This window comes from Nannospalax galili, unplaced genomic scaffold (assembly GCF_000622305.1).
Source record: "Nannospalax galili isolate Female #2095 unplaced genomic scaffold, S.galili_v1.0 scaffold340, whole genome shotgun sequence".
Taxonomy (NCBI): domain Eukaryota; kingdom Metazoa; phylum Chordata; class Mammalia; order Rodentia; family Spalacidae; genus Nannospalax; species Nannospalax galili.
This window is the reverse complement of record NW_008347519.1, coordinates 741730-761329: the sequence shown is the minus strand read 5'-3', so window position 1 is coordinate 761329 and position 19600 is coordinate 741730. Positions and strand designations below refer to the sequence as shown.

At 43.9% G+C, this 19600-nt stretch overlaps 1 protein-coding gene across 8 annotated transcripts in view; it reads right to left on the bottom strand.

The window, feature by feature from the left end:
- R3hdm2 (R3H domain containing 2) overlaps positions 1-19600 on the bottom strand; it is a 165851-nt gene that overhangs the window by 1532 nt on the left and 144719 nt on the right. For 5 of the 8 annotated variants that reach the window (XM_017800856.2, XM_017800859.2, XM_029568805.1 and 2 more), the window contains 9 exons: positions 14156-14398; positions 13703-13829; positions 13325-13485; positions 12715-12869; positions 9512-9612; positions 3572-3741; positions 2714-2861; positions 787-884; positions 362-446 (listed from right to left, as the gene is read on the bottom strand). In XM_017800856.2, coding sequence (XP_017656345.1) covers positions 362-446; positions 787-884; positions 2714-2861; positions 3572-3741; positions 9512-9612; positions 12715-12869; positions 13325-13485; positions 13703-13829; positions 14156-14398 — 1288 coding nt within the window. Of the gene's footprint in view, positions 1-361; positions 447-786; positions 885-2713; positions 2862-3571; positions 3742-9511; positions 9613-12714; positions 12870-13324; positions 13486-13702; positions 13830-14155; positions 14399-16375; positions 16478-19600 lie in introns of all 8 variants that reach the window. The other 3 variants (XM_029568803.1, XM_029568804.1, XM_017800853.2) reach the window with 1 other exon arrangement.

Here is a 19600-nt window from a genome sequence, read left to right as displayed (position 1 = left end):
AGAATCCCAAAAGACTTTGTACGCCTAACATGGAAGACTTACAGGAAGAATGCTATTCTCCCAAATTCTCTAGAACTACCAAGGGGAGATATCCTAGATAAGGGTCAGGACAGGAGACAGCTTGTAACAAGAGGCTTAGCCACTCCTATCATTGTGGTATTCAACATTTCTATGATGGCCTACCTCAGAACCTGGGATGGCTACTCAGGGACATAGATAGTTCTCCACCTTCTGCTTGCTCTTAAGCAAAGAGGCCTCCATTTTCCTACTCTAAACTGGCTTTCCCACTATCCTGGGCTAGAAATGAAAAGTCTGGAGAGATGGGTACTTTCCTTTCGGGTCTTGGCATCCTGTTACTCACCAACGTCTGCTGTCCCCAGGTCAGTGGAGGCAGATTTGGGTGCTTGTCTCTTGCCCCGGTTTCCATGCTTCAATCCACTCTGTCCCTTCAACAGTCAATATAACTCTCATCCCAAGTAAACAACATTGACTGCCATATGTCCCAATGTCACCTTAAGAAACTGGGGAACAGCATCCACCCTGAGGACTCTACTTCAGCAGGTAGTCAAATTGCCCAGGGAGTGGTCACTGAGACGTACAACACTCCTCCCTTTTGGCACTGGGGTGGGAGTTATGAGTAAAAGAGGGAGCTAAGGGTCTTCTTGCTTTGTCCATTCTGTGTTACCTCCTGTGTGTACCCAGCTGGTTGAAGCAGGTGGCTTGACCAAGGGCCCAGATGAAAAGGGGGCTCTGATGGCCCTAATGCTGGTGGGTGAACACCCTTACCTGGTGCACCGTATAAGTTGACTGGCCATGGAGCAAAGGAGGGCAGATGGACAGATTGTACTGTAATGGCTGACCCAAGAGGGAATAGCGTCCATCACCTAGGGAGTAAGAACAGATTTTTTTTTTTTTTTTTTTGGTCTTTTTGAGACAGGGTCTCCCTGTAGCCCCAGCTGTCCTGGAACTCACTATGTAGACCAGGCTGGCCTTGAACTCACAGAGATCCGCCTGCCTCTGCCTCCCGAGTGCTGGGATTAAAGGCATGTGCCACCACGCAAGAACAGATGGTTTTTTAAGAGCCTGAGTTTCATGGTATGACTATTATGAGATTTCAGGTAGCTTTGGAGATAAATAGCAACACATACTGTTCCTAACTTTACTATGATGGGAGTGCCCATGTGACCGAGTTAAGAGCTGTGTGTCTTCCTAAACTCTCAGTGGTATCTCATTAACAAGACTTTGCGTTCTGTCCATTGTAGATAAAAAGACACTATGAAATAGACCAGTGAAGAGGTAGGCATGTTATTTTAGCACTGGGGAAGCTGAGGCAGGAGGATCACCTTGAATTTGAGGCCAGCCTAGGTTACAAAGTGAATTCTAGGCTAGCCTGAGATACAAAGTGAGGCTGTCTCCATAAAAACAGCAACAACAAAAAAGAGAGCTGACCGGAGAAGAAACCTTTAGAGCTTTATGAATGTCTTTTATCTATTTTGTAGGTTTCCTTATCCCCAAACTCCCAAGTTTCCCATTTATATTAGAGGCTATAGCAGAGCATGACAGACCAGAGTACAGACTTGTACCAAAATGCCCAGTCAAAAGTACTGGCTGGTACTAGAAATGCAATGTGGGGTGTTTTCTCCTCTTTGGTGGTGTTGGAAGGTTAAATGAATATGACATGTAGAAATGGATGGTATACACTAAGTACTGTGTAACTTACAATTGATAAAATATTGTATTTCAGGGCATTTTCAAGGTTTTTTTTTTTTTAAACAACATCCTAATCTTATTCTTAGACTACTTGTGATTGCCAAAGCAGAAGGCAACAAGACTACCCCCATCTTATGTACGATTAACCCCATTTCATGGATAAGAAATCTAAGGTCCACTTCTGAGGTTTTTTTTGTTGTTATTGGCTTTTATTTGATTTTATTTTTGTCTTTCTGAGACAGGCTCTCCCTGTAGGCCCAGCTGGCCTGGAACCCACTATGTAGACCAGGCTGGCCTTGAATTCACTGAGATCTGCCTGATTCTGCCTCTGCTAGGATTAAAGGTGTGCACCACAACGCCTGGCCTTAGTTCTGAGTTGAAGTAACTTATTCAACATAATAAAGCTAGTTTGTGCTAGAACTGGAACCCAAGTCTGTTAATCCAAATCCAGTGTTCCATCTTCTAAAACCGTATTGTTCTTGGGGCTGGAGACATGGCTCAGTAGTTAAGAACATTAACTGTTCTTGCACAGAACCTGGGTTTGGTTCCCAGCACCTACATAAGGTAGCTCACAACCACGTGTTACTGGAGTTCCAGGGGATCCAATGCCCTTTGGTTTCCATGAGCACCTACATATACATGGTGCATATAAACCCACACAAGTACACACAGACACAAAAGAAATACATAATAATCTAAAAAAATTCCCCAAACAAAGACAAACCATATTGTTCTGACCAGTCTCACATTCCCAGGCCTTAGATCAGTACTTATGTTAGGTTCAGTTCTTTTATTCATTAGAAAGTTGAAAGAGCTTTTTTCCCCTCCATCTCTTTACCCTACTTGGAGGTAAATTTTAAATACGTAAAGGAGGGCTGGTGTAGCTCCTAGAACTGGGTAAGCCCTACTGATTCCCTACTTATTGCTATCTTCTAATCTTTCACCTTGGAATGGAATGTGAACAGGGAGTTCCACAACAGCCCACCCTAACCTAACCCCCTACCCTGTGCAGGGCCCCCAGGCCGGGAGAACTGTGTGAGAACAGGCAGGGGACTGAGTCCAGTGCAGACGTTGCTGAGGCTGGTGACAGGAGAGGGTGCTGGAGACTGGGTAGGAGACGTAATGGGGCTGCTGCTCATTTGTGTGTTGGCCTGTGAAAGAGAGGAGTACATACCACATAAATACTTTATCCTATGGTTTGACTTTAAATTCACCACTCAAAAAATAAGATAGTCCTGTGAACTCTGCCCAAGTCAGAGTGCTCCTTCAAACTGTGTTCTTATTCCCTAATTAGTTTTATTATTATTTATTGTTTTTATTTCCATTGCTGGGGAATCAAACCCAGGACATGTATGCTAGGTAAGCTTTGAACCACTCACCTACATCTCCAGCCTACTTTGTACTATAATACCTACTTTTGATAAACCATTTTGTTGTTTTGTCTCTGTGTATGTGTACATATACATGTTTATGTATGCAGTCATGTATATATGCTTCTGTGGAGGCTGGAGGTCAATGTTGGGTGTTGTTCCTCAGATAACCATCTACTCCAGTCCCAACAAACCATTTTAAATATTTGTGTGTGTACTGTCGGATGGAACCCAGAGTCTTACATGTGCATGTGTACTAGGTAAGGGATCTACTGAGCTATATTTATTCCTTGCCCCTCCATTTTAAATATTCTCTTAAGTATTGTTTAATGTGGTCTATTTCCTAAGTTTAGATGCTGGGTTCCTTGAAACTGGGTGCTATTATTTTTGTGTTCTTCCCTCAAAATATCCAGGGAAAGATGTGTAAGATTGCTCCCTGGGAAGAATCTGTAACCTTCCTTACCAGGACAAGGTTGGGTTGGAGGATATACCTGGGGATTACTGTCTGGATTGTATAGGTCTCCAGGCTTCTGACCCCGCTGGTCCACACTGTAATATTTGCAGTGATTCCACTGGACCACAGATGGGTTCTGGGGTGGCTGGGGTCCATTAGGGACATTCAGTTGCATGACTACCACACCCGGTCCAGAAGGTGACACTCCTGAGTGAAATAAGGAAAGCAGTTGGTTGGGAATTCAAACTGTATTTTGGCCATCCAGTTATTCCTGAATGGAAAAGCCAGCAAGCAAATCCACCCATTGGCTTCAGGGTCATTCAAACTGTGTCCTGACAGGAATCCGAGATAGTTGCTGATTTGACTTCTGATTCTCTCTTTCAACCACCAGAAGCTTAAGTAGAAAAGAGGTTGAGTACCAGATGCCAATGTTCCTGGCCTTCACCTAGTAGGGGACACTTTCTTATGATAGGCAGAAAAATCACTCCATTCTATCAAAGTTGAGTATTACCAAATACCCAGGGCAGACTGCTGCAATGTCTGGGCATGGTACTAGTCTTGGTCTGGGGCATGGGGCAGGGCTTCAGAGACAGACAAGGTTTTCTGTAAGAACTGCAGGTAAGTCAGCAAACTCTGATTGTTCTAGAAAAGATGAATGCTCACAGCTTCACTAAGCCAACTTAAAAAGTACTTCTTGGTCAAGAATGGGGTGAGCACAGAAACATTTCAAGCAGAGGGAATAGTTTGGAGATATATGTCATATTCAGGAAATGACAAATGATTTGAGGTGCTAAGATATAGGTGCCCTGTATGAAAAACAATAGAAGATAAGAAGCTTATTCAACAAACATTTATTGGACATTTGCTATGTGCCAGTTCTTATATTGGGCACTGAGTGTACAATAAGCAAGCCTGGTCCCTGCCCTCATAGAATGGACAGTCTATATTAAGCAAATAGCTGACAGCAGAGTCTGAGATGCATTTTGGTAAGATGCTTGGTCTCTATCCTGGAGATATTGGCATAGGACTGGTGTTTTGTAGAATAGATCTTGTATTTGCTTTGGCTAAATATAAGCTGATAAAGAGAGGGAGTCCAGTGGTAGGACTGCAAAACAGAATAGGAGGTTCTGAATGAGAATAATGCCAGAGCCTAATAGTAGGAGGGTCAGGACCCTCTGATGCCTTTACTGGCAGGTTCAGGGGCCCAACTGGATGTGACCCTGACGTTTTGGTACTGGTTACATGGACAGCTTCCCCTACAACAAGGTAGAGGAAGGAAAGGGCACAGTGAGGAGGAACATTAAGTCCAATCTTCTTCACGGTAAAAAGATAAGGAGTCAGGGAGACTGTCTCTGCTGGGAGACAGTCTCTGCTGGAAGGAATAGGCAGGAGCTTTGCTTCCCCAAAGGGGAGTGTTCAGCATGAAGGTTTGCTCTTGACCTTCCAGGCTGTATTCCTGTTGAGGCTGTGGTAGAGAAATGGGAGCTAGGTTACTAGCTCAAAAGCCTGCTGCGATGCTGATGCTTTCATGGTTCGGTGCTTCAGTGTTGCCACGGCTCCACTACTACCACATTGCTGCCTACGACTAGAAATGCGACAGCCTCTGGGCCAGTCATGCTCGGAGGTGAGTGTGATTGTTTTGTTCAGATAGTATTGGTCATAGGGAAGGAAAAGGCAAGAGGCCTGAGAGAGCAGTTCAGAAGGCACAGCAGCTGTTGGACTCTAGTCCCCAGCCAATTTGTGCACCCCACCCTCTAGGGTTCACTCAGTCAGGGAGGACAAATACTTAGTGCAATAGGCTAGTATCTCCTATCCCCTGCCAAAGGGGACAGGGTATTCATCAGTGTGGCTTATAGAAGGGCCACAGGAAAATTGCACAGTTGTGGAGAGTCATGAATTTATAAACAACTCTCCCCTTACAATAGTTGCTCTGGGCATTTTATTTCCCCATCTTAAGAACCCCATCCATCTCAACATCCTCTACCAACAAAATTGCAATTGACCTTATTCAAACTCCTCATTGCTACCTGAGGGGTCAACGCAAAAATAATCAAATCTCAGCTTTTCTAGAAGGCAGCTCATAATCTGATCCTAATGCCCTGGGCCAGGAAAAGTGGGACATGTGTGACTGTATACTACATAAAACTATCAGCAGGACAGAGGAAGCGCTTTCTGATACTAATATGCAGCGATAAGGAGCTGCTGGGGACTCAAGGGGGAGAGAGAAAAAGGACAAAGTCCTTGTATTATTTTCTCTGATTCGAACAACAGCAACAAAAAGCCAGGAGTCTTGGTTGCAGTGTCTCTTCTGAGCTCCTCCCCATGCTCAGTCCTCCCCTGCTGGCCTGGAGCATTGTTCCTTCACTCAACCAAGGACACAGAGCACTACTAGCTGATGAGCTGATTTTCTTGCCTCTCTTCCTCAAGCCAAAAGCAGGGGGCATCTGTTAGCAGCTGAACTGTCCCTACTTCTTAATGGCTTTGGCAAGAAAAAAAGAAAAAACACAAAAAAACAACCCCCCCCCCAAAAAAAACCCCTACTGTCCAGTGACAGTACTTCCATATTATCAGGTTGGGGAAGAAGCCTGGGTTGAGAGCAGGTGGGAAGAGGAAGAAGGGGGCTAAGTAAGGAAATCAATTTCAGCTTGAAAGCTCAGAAAGGAGAGGGAACATGTGAATGGCTTTTTAAGTGGCATCATTAAACCTGGGCAGAAAGGTCGATTGGGCAGAGCAAACTACATAAATACAAACAGATGACATTTATGTCTGGCAGAATTGTTTTTCGTTTTTGTTTAGATTAAAAAAAAAAATCACCAAGGGAGAAAACTGATAGGGTTCTTCTTTACCACCAGGAACCAATCTATGAAAAAGAATATTCAAACAAATGAAATAAAAATTATAGGACAGAAATCAGAATCTTGGTCTTTTTCTTCCTTTTTTTGGTGGGGGAGAGGAAGATCTTCTTCAAGTGGAAGAGAATAGATTCAGCTTTGAAAACTCTTAAAAAAAAAAAAAAAAGCCAGGCATGGTGGCGCACACCTTTGATCCCAACACTTGGGAGGCAGAGGCAGGTGGATCTCTGTGAGTTCAAGGCCAGCCTGGTCTACATAGTGAGTTCCAAGACAGCTGGGGCTATAGGGAGACCCTGTCACAAAAAAACCCCAAAAACAAAACAAACAAAAAACTCTTAAAAATGAGTTTAAAAGTGAGCCAGTATGTGAGAGGCTATTTCTGTGTGTGTCTCATGCTGTCCATGCTGCTTTGTCACTGTGAGTTGGAGTCTGTGTACAGCTATCACTGCCATTTCATGTTTGTGTGCATCTTCCCTAGACAGGCATTCCTGCAGAAACCACAAGGGACCTGCAAGCCATCATTTTAGTGGGAATCAAAGTATTTCCTGGAGTTATAGTTATATCTAGTATCATAGTGGCAGAATTAAAGTCCAGGCCTGGGGATAAACTGGGCAACTACAAAAATGTATTAATAAACCATAACAGTTGTTCCAGGAACAGCCAATCCTAATCCCTGCCTTTATTTTTGGAAAAGTGACCATGCCGCTACATGAACAGAGGACGGGTGCCTGTCCTCTGAAGGTGAAAGAGTGGCCCTTGTGGGCCAGTCCCACCATCTGTCTTCCTTGTTAACAGTAAACTGGAAAAGAAGATAGAAAAGGCAATGTTTTCTCTTTTTCTATTTCCTCTTAGATTTCCATGAGCAGGGATTAAAAGCTTTTAAAAATCAATTATTTACATGAACATGGTCTTTTAGATGACATGGGTAGAACAGAGGGTCCCGCCATCTGGGAAGGGTACAAGGGCTCAGTCAGAAGTCTAGGATCAATCAGGGAAAAAAGGAAATATAATGGGAAAATTCCAAAGAAGCAAGGAAAATAGATGATGGAGAGGGTTTCCTCATTTCCTCTGATTTAGGAAGCCTGTTACCTCCTTCTTCCATCTTGAGCCCAGAACTCTAGTGTTGTTATTTTCCAGAAGAGATATTTTAGTTGACTTAACTCAGTACTAAGTCAAGTAAGTAATGAAAAATTATTTTTTCTTGGGCTAGGCGGATTTCTGTGAGACTGAGACCATCCTAGAGTACATGGCAAGTTCCAGGCCATATGTAGCCACAGGGAAACCTTGTCTCAAAAAGCTCCCCCACCCCCTGGCAAAAAAATTATTTTTTGTTTTGTTTTTGATCCAAAGACAAATACCAGAGACCCAAGAGATGTAATGACATACCACAAAGGACGTGAACAATGCACACACAACCTTATCCTTATGTACTTGCACACATTCATCTTAACAGGAGAGAGAAAGGCCCTGTGGTACCAAGCACCACTACAGAACACAGTAGTTCTTGGAAATGGTTCCTAAAATCTCCATACTCTACTGGGAATTTCAAGGCCAAGTGCCCCTGGCAGACAGTAAAAGAAACAGGTAGGGAGACCACTCATATAATAAAGGGTAAGGTTGTTGACCATTTACTTATTTTTTTAAAATTTTTTATTTTTGAGACAGGGTCTCCCTATAGCCCCAGTTGGCCTGGAACTCATATGTAGACAAGGCTGGCCTCGAACTCACAAAGATCTGCCTGCCTCTGCCTCCTGAGTGCTGGGATTAAAGGCATGTGCACCACACCTGGCCTACGTTGAATTTAAAATCCTAGCCTATAAGAGATCCATGTACGGTCTGGATGAAATCAGAATCATTACTGCACCTTAAAAATAAGAATATATCATCTCTTAGGAGCAAGATTAACTTTCTAATTGCCCCATAGCAGTTAATAAGTCAAAGTGTAAAATATATTAGGTGAAAAATACTTCATTTCTAAATGGGGAAACTGGCAAAATAGCTCGCTCTCACCAGAAGAGGGCACTCAGATATCCACATAACAGAATAGACTAGGAATGGCCTGAGGCAAACAGAGCCTGAGTCCAGCAGAGCCTGAAGTTTCTTTAACTTGGCTGCTCTGTCCAGGGAGGGCAGAAAGGGAAATGAACAAGGGCAACTGTTCTTCGAATGCTGGGAGCAGACAGCAATTGGCCACATGACATAAATCTATTCACGAGGCTTGGCTGGTCCCTTTGGAGAGGGCTTATAGCTGTTAACATAAAGTGCATTTATTTCCCACTAAAGGAAAAAGGATAGAGCACAAAGCCTGCTGAAAATCTAGTGTTGAAGATACAGCATAGGACACACAAAGTCAAAAGACCCAAGTTCAAGTTCTAGGATTGCGACCTTAGGGTAAGCCATTTAATCTAAGTCTTAAATTTTCTCCTTACAAAGCTGTGGTCAGCTGGGGCTACAGGGAGACCCTGTCTCAAAAAGACAAAAAACAAAACAAAGCTGTGGTCAGAATGAAAATATAACAATATATGTGAGTGCACACTAAAATCTGCTAAACAGATGTATGATGTGACTTAAAAAGCATTTCTCAACTTTCTTCATGTTCCCAAGTGAAAAAGAAATGCTGTCTAAAGCAAATGAGTGCAGGAGACAGAGGTAAGTATTTTATAACACAAAGGTTTATGTTTAACAGTGGGCTCACCAAAAGGGAAAAAAAAAAGACAAAAAAGAACAACAAATAGATGTGGCTCAAACTCACAATCTTTCTGCCTCATCTCCTGAGTACTAGGATTAAAGCATGAACCCCTACACTCAGTCAAGACTTTGGTCTTTCTTTGTGATAAGGTCACAGTTGATCTCTGAACCCTTCACAGCATTAGAACACAAGCTCTTCAATAGTGTTTGCCCTTGTCGGTGCTCAAGCCCTCCCCAAATTTTAAAAAATTAGTGTACTTGTTTCTTATAGTGCCCACAGGGGCCAGAAGAGGGCGTTGAATCCCCTGGAACTGGAGTTGTTAGCAGCCATGTGGGTGCTGGGAATTGAACTCAGGTCCTCTGTAAGAGCAGTCAGTGCTCTTAACTGCTGAGCCATCTCTCCAGCTCCCCCGTCCCCCAATTCTTTATCTTCTTACCTGAGTACTGCTGTGGTATTTGTGGTGGACTGCAGGGAGAGGGAGACTGAGGCATCTGGTACTGCTCAGAGCCGGGAGGCTGCAGAAATCCCACAGAAGGGCTGGGAGGTGAGAAGAGAGGAGTGGTGAAGTGACAGAGGGAGGAACACAGCTCCGGGCCAACAGCTGCTTCCTAGGCCTCCCATGTGGGAAAGAGAAGCAGCTCCAAACCATTCCCAGACCAATTTGCCATGCAATTTCTAAAATCACTCATCAGTTCAAAGTTAATTATATATATTTGTGCTTGATCATCTTTCAATTAAGAAGCTGCTAATCAGTGCTAAATATGGAATGTTAGTGACACATGCTCTTCTCAATGGCATGCAGACACCAGGCATATATATGTGTATACATGGAAACACATAGAGTCTAGAAACAACTACAGGAAAAGCAAGTCAGGGATAGACCACAATGCTAGGGAGAAAAGAGTAAAAAAGAACTAAGAAGATGAAGGATTTAGGATGTATACCCAATGATAAACACTGGGAGTCACCTAGAGACAAACAGGAAAAAATACTGAAAAATTCAAAACAACACAGAGAAATGCACATAAAAGACAGAGATACACAAATAGGCAGTGGAGATGGATGCACAGAAACACACACAATCATCTGGTTCTAGTTCAGCTGCACTTCTAACCAAATGTGTGACTTGTAAGTTTAAGATTCCTAGTTGGAATTTTTTCACTTAAAAAAGGAGTGAGCTGGGCGTGGTAGTACATGCCTTTAGTCCCAGCACTCAGGAGGCAGAGGCAGGTGGATCTCGTGAGATTGAAGTCAGTCTGGTCTACAGAGTAAATTCCAGGCCAGCTGGGGCTACAGGGAGACCCTGTCTCAAAAAAAAAAAACAAAAACAAAACAACAACAAGCAGTGGGGGAGGGGCTGGAGAGATGGCTCAGCAGTTAAGAGGACCTGGGTTCGATTCCCAGCACCATGGTCGCTACAAACCATCCTTAACTCCAGTTCCACGGGAATCCGAAGCCCTCTTCTGACCTCTATGGCACTGCACGACATGGGTGCTCTCAAATACATGCAGGCAATACACTCATACATAAAACAAAAATAATCAATAAAATATTTTTTAAAAAAAGGAGAGGCCAAGTGTGGTGGTGGTGCACACCTTTAATCCCAGCACTTTGGAGGCAGAGGCAGTAAGACAGAGTTTAAGGCTATTTTAGGCTTAGGCTATGTAGCGAGACCCTGCCTCAAAAATAAACATAAAACCGAAACAAAACAAGGGTTGTAGACTAGATTATTCGGAAGACGTCCTTTCTAACACTATGATCTTATAGGTTATGATCTAACTGTCCCCATTCTCTCTACAGAAAGAAAAAAAGGATAAGAAAGGTATACAAAAATTTTATACTGACATATCCCAAAATTACTTCTTTAAAAAAAAATTTTGCCAGGCGTGGTGGCACATGCCTTTAATCCTAGCACTTGGAGGCAGAGGCAGGGAGGATCTTTGTGAGTTCAAGGCCAGCCTGGTCTACATAGTGAGTTCCAAGACAGCTGGGGCTACAGGGAGACCCTGCCTCAAAAAGACAAAACAAAAACAAAACAAAACAAAAAAAAACCCCAAATTTTTCTTGTGGGGCTGGAGAGATGGCTCACAGTTAAGAGCACTGACTTCTCTTGCAAAAGACCCAGGTTTGAGTCCTAGCACCCACATGGCGGCTACGAACTGTCCTTAACTCCAGTTTCAGGGGAATCCAAAGGCCTCTTCTGATCTCTGTGGTATTGCATGACATGGGTGTACTCACATACATGCAGTCAATACACTAATACACATAAAATAAAAATAATAAATAAAATATTTAAAAAAATTTGTGGGGCTGGAGAGGTGGCTCAGCGGTTAAGAACACTGGCTGTTCTTGCAGAAGACCTGGGTTCAAATCCAGCTAAAAAATTTATGGGGCTGGAGAGATGGCTCAGCGGTTAAGAACACTGGCTGTTCTTGCAGAAGACCTGGGTTCAAATCCTGGTTCAAATGGCAGCTAACAACTGTCCGTAACTCCAGTCCCAGGGGATCCAACAGCCTCTCTGACCTCCACAGGCACTGCACTACATGGTCCCTAAACCTGGCATGCAGGCAATATGTGTATACACATAAAATAATAAATAGCCGGGTGTGGTGGTGCACACCTTTAATCCCAGCACTTGGGAGGAAGAGGCAGGCTGGTCCTCTGTGAGGAGGCCAGCCTGGTCTCCATAGTGAATTCAGGCCAACTGGGGCTACAGGGAGACCCTGTCTCAAAAAGACCAATCAACCAACCAACCAACCAACCAACCAACCAACCAACCAATCAATCAATCAATCAATAAAAATTTTTAAAAAATTTTGTTTTATGAGTGTTTGGCTGCAAGAATACAAGTGTACCACATGTGTGCTGTGCCTGTGGAGACCAAAGAGGCATTGGTTTCCCTGAGCTGGAGTTACAAACTGTTATGAGCCACCATATGGGAACAGAACCGGGGTCCTCTGCAAAAGCAGCCAGTGCTCTTAACTGCTTTCTAGTCCCACCAAAATTGTTTCTTAACGATGAAGCGGTCTCTATCTTATAGTTTTGAGTCTCACTGATTTGAAAAACAAAAAAACTGGGTAACATCTTAAACTCTTTCACTGAAGGAGGCAGTTTTTCTGTGGCTAAGTTCTATGCAAATATCATATCAATGAAGAGAAAAGAATAACCCCCTGTTAAAAAGGGGGTGGTGGTGGTGCTGAAGAGATGGCTCAGTGGCATCAGTTGCTCTTGCAGAGGACCTGGGTTTGAGTCTCAGCACCCACATGGCAGCTAGCAACCATCTGTAACTCCAGTTCCAGGGGAATCCAACATCCTCTTCTGATCTCTTCTGGCATTGCATGACATGGGTGCACTTACACACATGCAGACAATACACTCATACACATAAAATAAAAACAATAGACAAAATATTTTTTTTTAAAAAAACTGGGTTTCACCAGGTAGTCCAGGATGGCCTAAAACTTGTAATCCTTCTGCCTCAGCATCCCAAGTGTTAGGATTACAGGTGTCTGCCACCATGCCAGGCTACTACTGGGATCTTTACTTCTGGTTTCTTAGGCCACTGGAGACAAAAGCACATTTTGACAGTTGCTGAAGGTCTATGAAGGAGATATGCCCTGCCTTTCCAGCAGTCCTCACCTCGTACCGTTCTGCTGAGTCGGTGGAATCATGCTGTAGTACACGGGTACACCCCCTGCAGGGAGGCCTCCTTGCACAGACTGGCTAGCAGGGACCAGCATGGGCTGCTGGAAAGGTGGCTGGACTACATTTTGTGAGTCACTGCCCACCGGGACCTGGATGGAGAAGAGCACGACTACTGGTAATCTCACTGAGCTCATCCAGAGAACAGGCTACTTAGTACTAGCTCGGGGCATTATAATGCCCTCCCCAGCTCATAAGAGTCTCTTCCAGTACTCCTTATCTGCCCAAAGGAAATGCTCACAGAGCCATCTCCATCTCTTCCTTCTCTAGACACCACCCTAGGCATCTGACACAAGGAAGAAGCCTGATTTCCTTTGGATTCCAGTTTCCTGGACATACATAACACTCATTTGTATGGCTATAAGGAAACCAAATAATTTAAAGATACTTCTCAAACTTTCTGGGCTTTCTTTCAGAGAAAAAAGTACCCCTAGAGGTTGGGGGAGGCAGATGATATTTCAGTATTAGAATCTCCCATGACCCTGGGAGGCTGTTCTTGTCTCATCCCAAGGACTCGGTGATCTTTCTCAACACAGAATGTACCCACTTGGTAAGAAGGCAGTGGAGTGTACTGAACCACCAGGCCTTGCATTTGGCCTCCCATGCTGCTCCTCTGGTTGCTCAGTAGGCCCTGGTTCTGAGGCTGCTGGACCCCAATCATGCCCTGGTAAGCCGCCTGCTGCTGGTTAGGCATCATGGGCTGTAAACCTAGGGATAGGCAAGACATAGGTGACATTAGTATGGATGGTTAGGTCACCCTACAGCAGTGACTACCTTTCTCCACTCTATTTTACCTTTTTCTTTTTTCTGGAGGTTCTTTCTTACCCCCCACCCCCACCCCACCCAATGGGGAAGATAATTCTTCTCTTCCCTAGTCTCTGCCCTTCCCTTATGTACACTGTTTCAAACCAGTGGTTCCTCTTACCAGGCTGCTGGGATGGCTGAGGCAGCTGTTGACCACGCTGGGGGCTATAGGCCACCGGGTGAGAGAGAGGTCGATATTGCTGGTTGGAGTTTGGATACTGTCCAGGGGGATAGTAAGAAACCTGGATCTATGGTGAAAGGAAACAGGTGTGAGAGGACCTGCTAATCAGCCTTAACACACTGCAAATTACTAGATGCCTCAGGGTTGATGACCAAAAATCTTTTCTATTTGGAGAGCTATTTGGGGTTTGTAGTTACAGGATTACTATACAAGTTTGAAATAAAACAAGATCTGTGTTATACAGAAAAGTGGCCTTCTGGTAGAATGGTAACTCTCAAAACATACAGTGTGAGGACAGCATTCCTTCCTGCTCTGTCTAAACTAAAGGAAGAAAGGTTTGTAATACTGGACAAATTGAATTAATAACTAAAGCTGGGGAAGGGAGCTACTTACCTGTTGAGGGGGCTGCATGTAGCCCTGGGGTGGCAGGACTTGCTGAGTAGGTGGTGCATGGCTAGAAGTAGAATAGTTGGAAGTGGGGAGAGGCTGTCCAGTGGAAGCCACGATGAAGCTAGCTTGCTGAGGATGCTGGGAAATAAGTGGGGGCTGGAACAGAGCTGAGGATGGGTCAGCTGCTTCAGTAGAACCTTGGCGGCTAAGGCTCATTTGTCCAAAGGGGTTGCTGAGGTCATCTGCCTGTTGAGACAGTAGAGGACTCATGGACTGAGCTGTTATCAAACCTCATGCTTTTGATGTCAATAAAGACAGACAGAGCTGGGTGCGGTGGCACACACCTGCAATCTCAGCACTTGGGAGGTGGAGGTTGAAGGATCATGAGTTCATGGTTAGCTTCAGCTATAAACTGAGTTCCAGGCCTGCCTGGGGCTACACAAGGCCTTGTCTCAAATACACTAAAAACCAAAAACAAGAACACAGAGAGAGAAATAGCAATGCTCTACAACCTTACTCACACCATTTTGGGACAGCCCTGCCTCTGTGCCTTGAAAAGTGTCTTTTAGCCCTAAAACTCTGTCATGATATTTTAAATAGTTTTAAACTGAATGGTTACCTGAAGCCTAAGTTCAGAGCCAGCATATCTACTAAACAGATAACAATGGCTACCCCGATTATGACTGTTTTTAGGATTAGTCCTCAGGAGATGGGCGCACAGGACACAATTTATATCTATAGAAAAATAAAGGACAAACTTAAGGGTTAAAGAAAAAGATTCTAAGAATCTTTTCATTTCCTGTATTCCTCAGCCCCTAACCACAAAAAGGCTCCTGCCTTGCTATAAATCCTGTTTTTACAATAAAGTAGCTAGAGCAACACCTTGAGTAGATTCTGGAGGGCTAGGTTCCTATGCCTCCACAGCAAAGGACTGGTGGCTCCACCCCTGCTGCTTATCTTCTTACTCCCTTTCGAGGTTATTTCCACCTTTGTTCTTTGACACCAGCCTAGAGTTTTCCTGCCCTTCAGAAACCACTTCCAATTCTCACCTCCGAAAGGAGGCCAGGATGAGTGGCTGAACTGGAGGAGGAGGAGACTGACTGGCTAGGCTATAATTACCTTTCTCTCAGTCTTCTTTCCTAAGCAGCACTGATGCTGGTGTTCCATCTCTTACTTGTATGCTGATAGGTTAGTCTTAGCTTCCTCTTCTCTTTTACTCTCTGGACAGTAATTCACACACAAACACATATGCACACACCAGAGCAGTTCTTTTGCAAAAGAAAATAGTAGATACAAAAAGAAAAATGTTGCCTTGTAGTTTCATCCAATTTTCAGGGAACTTTTTTGCTACCTTATTGGTCAGGAATAGATGACAAGAGGACTAGATGCAGATTATTTTGAGGTCCATATTCCAGCACTTTTCAGAATGGAGGTAAGAGGTAGGAGGAAAAAGGGAATTCTAGTAAAAAAGTAAAAAAGAGGTGCAATTAACATAAAGTAAAAAAAGTAAGGGCTCTTATCAGCACGATGAAGTCACAACTATGAGGCAAACCAGATTTGCCAAGGATATGTATGTATGTATGTATGTATGTATGTATGTATGTATGTATATGTTATTTTTGAGACAGGGTCTTACTGTATCCCAGGCTGGGCTGGAATTCAGTATTTAGCCTATGCTGGCTTCAAACTCAGGGCGATCTTTCTGTCTTAGCCTCTTAAGTGCTGGGATTAAAGGTATGTGCTACTACATCCACTTTACAAATATTTAAACAGCACGTACCACATATTGGAAGAGGATATAAAATGACACAGTAAGATGGGTAAGATTTAAGATTTTCAACCATTAGTACCTGAGTCTGCAATGAAAGGAAATTATAGAGAATCATTTCGTATAGAATAAACTGGGAGCAAATTGGATGAAGGATACACATGACAGAGAGATGACAGGCCTAGGTTAGTTAGATTAAGATCCCACTTTGTTCCTCCTACTGACAGTCTGGGGAACTCAGCATCCCTGTCATACATTTACTTGTCTTTTGATATGCTGTGATAAGGCCATCAGAATGGAATTTAGTTCAGCTTGTGCTAGCCCCTCAAGAAACAGCTTTTTAATATCCCCTCCAAAGTACAACATGCTTACAAGGCCACCATGGACTGACCCAGACATACCCACAAAAACAGGCCACATAGGAACAAGACAAAAAGGGAGAATGGAGTTTATACCATGTTATACTGCTGGGGTGGAGAAACTGGCAGAAGGACTTGGGGACAGGAGCTTGGAGAGAACTGAACAGGCTGCGGAGAGGGCTGCAGGGCCGGGACTGGCTGTAGACCAGCAGAGAGGCATGTGGAAAAGGAAGAGAAAAGGAGGGTACAAGGAAAGGCGGGGGGGGGGGCACAGATGAGGGAGGGAAAGGGAGGAACAACATGGTTAATCATAAAAGGTATTTCTCATGAATCACAAGGCCACTGAGCAGGCTGACAACCAGGCCTAGGACAGCTTGTGGTTTCCATACTTCTGACAAAAAAAAAATCTCTATTAGAGGGGAGACCATTATACTCTGTCCTATTAGCCACTTAGAACTCTGCAGGTGTTGTGAGTAATCTGAGAACTATCAGGGCCAGGGTCTTCGACCTGATTCCAAACAAAACTTTCCCAAAGTACTTTTTGTCTTGAGCCCATGATCCCCTGGGACCTCAATCAAAAACCTCCCTAAATGCCCACTTGAGATGGGATTCCTATGTGTACTGCTTGACTACTTCTGGAGGAAGGATCATCCAAGGGCAGCTCTCCTGGAGGAAGTTCTCATTCACAGGGATCATCTCCCTCCGGAGGGCAGAAAAGGAATAAACACCCAGTAGATGCTTGCTTCCAGCAACTTCCTCTTGATCCATGGTTTTCTATGCTCTTCCAGGCTGTGAGGGCAGTATGAAAAATGCCCTCATAAACAAAGAGGAGTCTCAGGGTAAAATATGACAGGTTAGTTTTGGTTTCTATTTCTTCAGTACCTTCACTACCCTTAAGCAAGAGAATTTGCTTATTAGGAACACGCAGTGTTTAAAACCAATTAATGGGCAGCTATTTTTTCCTCATTTGGATTGTCTAATCAATTCTCCAGTCATTGTCCCTGGTAGAGAAAGGATGAGAGGAGAGAGGTGAGGAAGAAAAGGGAAATACCATTTATACACACTGTTTCACGACAGCCTTATAAGAATACCTAGAGCCACAAGCTTACAATTCCAACTATGAAAATAAGGCTCATGCTGGGAATGAGGCTAAGTAGAGTGTTTGCCTAGCATGTGCAAGGTCCTTGGCTCAATCCCAGACATCCACTGCCCCTCAAATAAGGCTCAGAGAAACTGAAGGGCATTCCTGGGATCACAGAGCTAAATGATAGAGGTGAGATTGAAGCCTAGTTCTGCAGGACGTGTGTTCTTGCCAGGATTACACTAAGAGTAGGGAAGAGGTAAAGGAAAAAGCCAAACAGAATTCTCTGGCATCTCCTACTGACTCCTCCTTCTGCATTTAAAACATTAAGAAATATGGAGGTTGTAGTATGGATATCCTACCACAAAATCTCCAGAAGACTCTTTTTAAAAAACATTTTATTTATTATTTTTATTTTATGTGTATGAGTGTATTGCCTGCATCTATATAAGTGCACCTATGTCCTGCAATGCCTTCGGAGGTCAGAAGAGGGTGTTGGATCCATTGGAACTGGAGTTACAGACAGTTGTTAGCAGCCATGTGGGTGCGGGGAATCGAACCCAGGTCCTCTGCAAGCGCAGCCAGTGTTCTTAATATCTGAGCCAACTTTCCAGCCCCAGAAAACTCTAAGAGAGGTAACTTATTGTGCAGGAGGCAAAGAGTCTATGAATTAGAAGGCTCTCAAAAGGGTATTTGAAGTTACTGAGAGGACTAGAAAAATGGTTCAGCTGGAGAAATGGCTCAGCACTTAAGAGCACTGGCTGCTGCTGCAAAGGACCTGGGTTTGGTTCCTATCACTCACATGGCAGCCAACAACTGTCTGTAACTCCAGTTCCAGGGGATCCAATGCCCTCTCTGACTTCCTCGGGCACTGCATGACACAGGTGCACTGACACACATGCAGGCAACTCATACACATAAAATAAAAATAATAAAATATGGTGCCTGTTCCGGCTTCCCTCTGGCATAGGAGCTGAGAACTTATGGGACCCATCTGAGAGAGCCTGAATCCTGCCCCCACATGGTGATAAGACTTACGCAATTTGGGAGTCTTTTAGATAGATCCACTGAAGGGATACTCCAATTGCCTCACCCTGTGTCCCTGCTCAGCATGGAAGAAGCCAGAGTGGTCTGTGTCCCGATTCCTTATCGATAATATGATTAATCTCTTCAGAGGATGGTGTGATAAGAATAGGAGTAGGAATTGGCTAGGTAGTTAGGGTAAAAAGACTCCAAAGTAGCCAGTTTCTTGGCTAAAAGTCAAAATGTCTTTGGGCCTCTTAGCAACATACTCTGTTCCAAAGGCCAAAAATGTCAAAAGTATTTGGGAGCTCTTATCTAACCCCTAAAAAGATTCTAGTGTTACTTCTTCAGAGGGGGGAATGTTAGAGTAGCAAAAAGCCCCGAAGGAAGGAAGGAAGGAAGGAAGGAAGGAAGGAAGGAAGGAAGGAAGGAAGGAAGGAAGGAAGGAAGGAGAAGTTGTTAGAAAAAAGTGATGGGGAGATATGGGAGGTATTAGAGGGGAGGGAGTGGGCATGGATTTGATCAAAACACCTTATATACTGGGCCAGGTGCTGTGGCACATGCCTTTAAGCCCAGCACTCATGAAGCAGAGGCAGGCGGATCTCTGTGAGTTCAAGGCCAGCTGGTCTACAGAGTGAGTGAGTTCTAGGACAGTTGGGGCTACAAGGAGACCCTTTCTCAAAAAGACCAAAAAAACCCAAACCAAACCAAACCAAAAACACCTTATATGCATGTATGAAATTCTCAATAAAGTTTAAAAAAAAATAAAAAATATATTTTTTAATAGAATCTGAGAATCAGGCTGGAGAGATGGCTCAGGTTAAAAGCACCAACTGCTCTTGCAGAGGACCTGGGTTCGATTCCCAGCACCCACATGGGGACTAACAACAGTCTATAATTCCAGTCCTAGGGGATCCAACCCTCTCTTCTGACCTCTGCAGACACTGCATGACATGGGTGTACCTACCTAAAGGCAAGCAATACACTCATACACATAAAATAAAAATAAATATTAAAAAAAAAAAGAATTTGAGAATCTCAAGTGACCTGGAAGAGACACTGCTATTATCTGGAAAATCAACTCAGTCCTATTAGCACCCTTGTTTTCTGTAAGCCAATGGTATTCCAAATGTAACTGCTGGCCAAACTGCCCAACATTAGCTGCAAATGCTGGTTGCTCCTAAACACATTTTCTATTATCTTAATCCTTCTCTTGC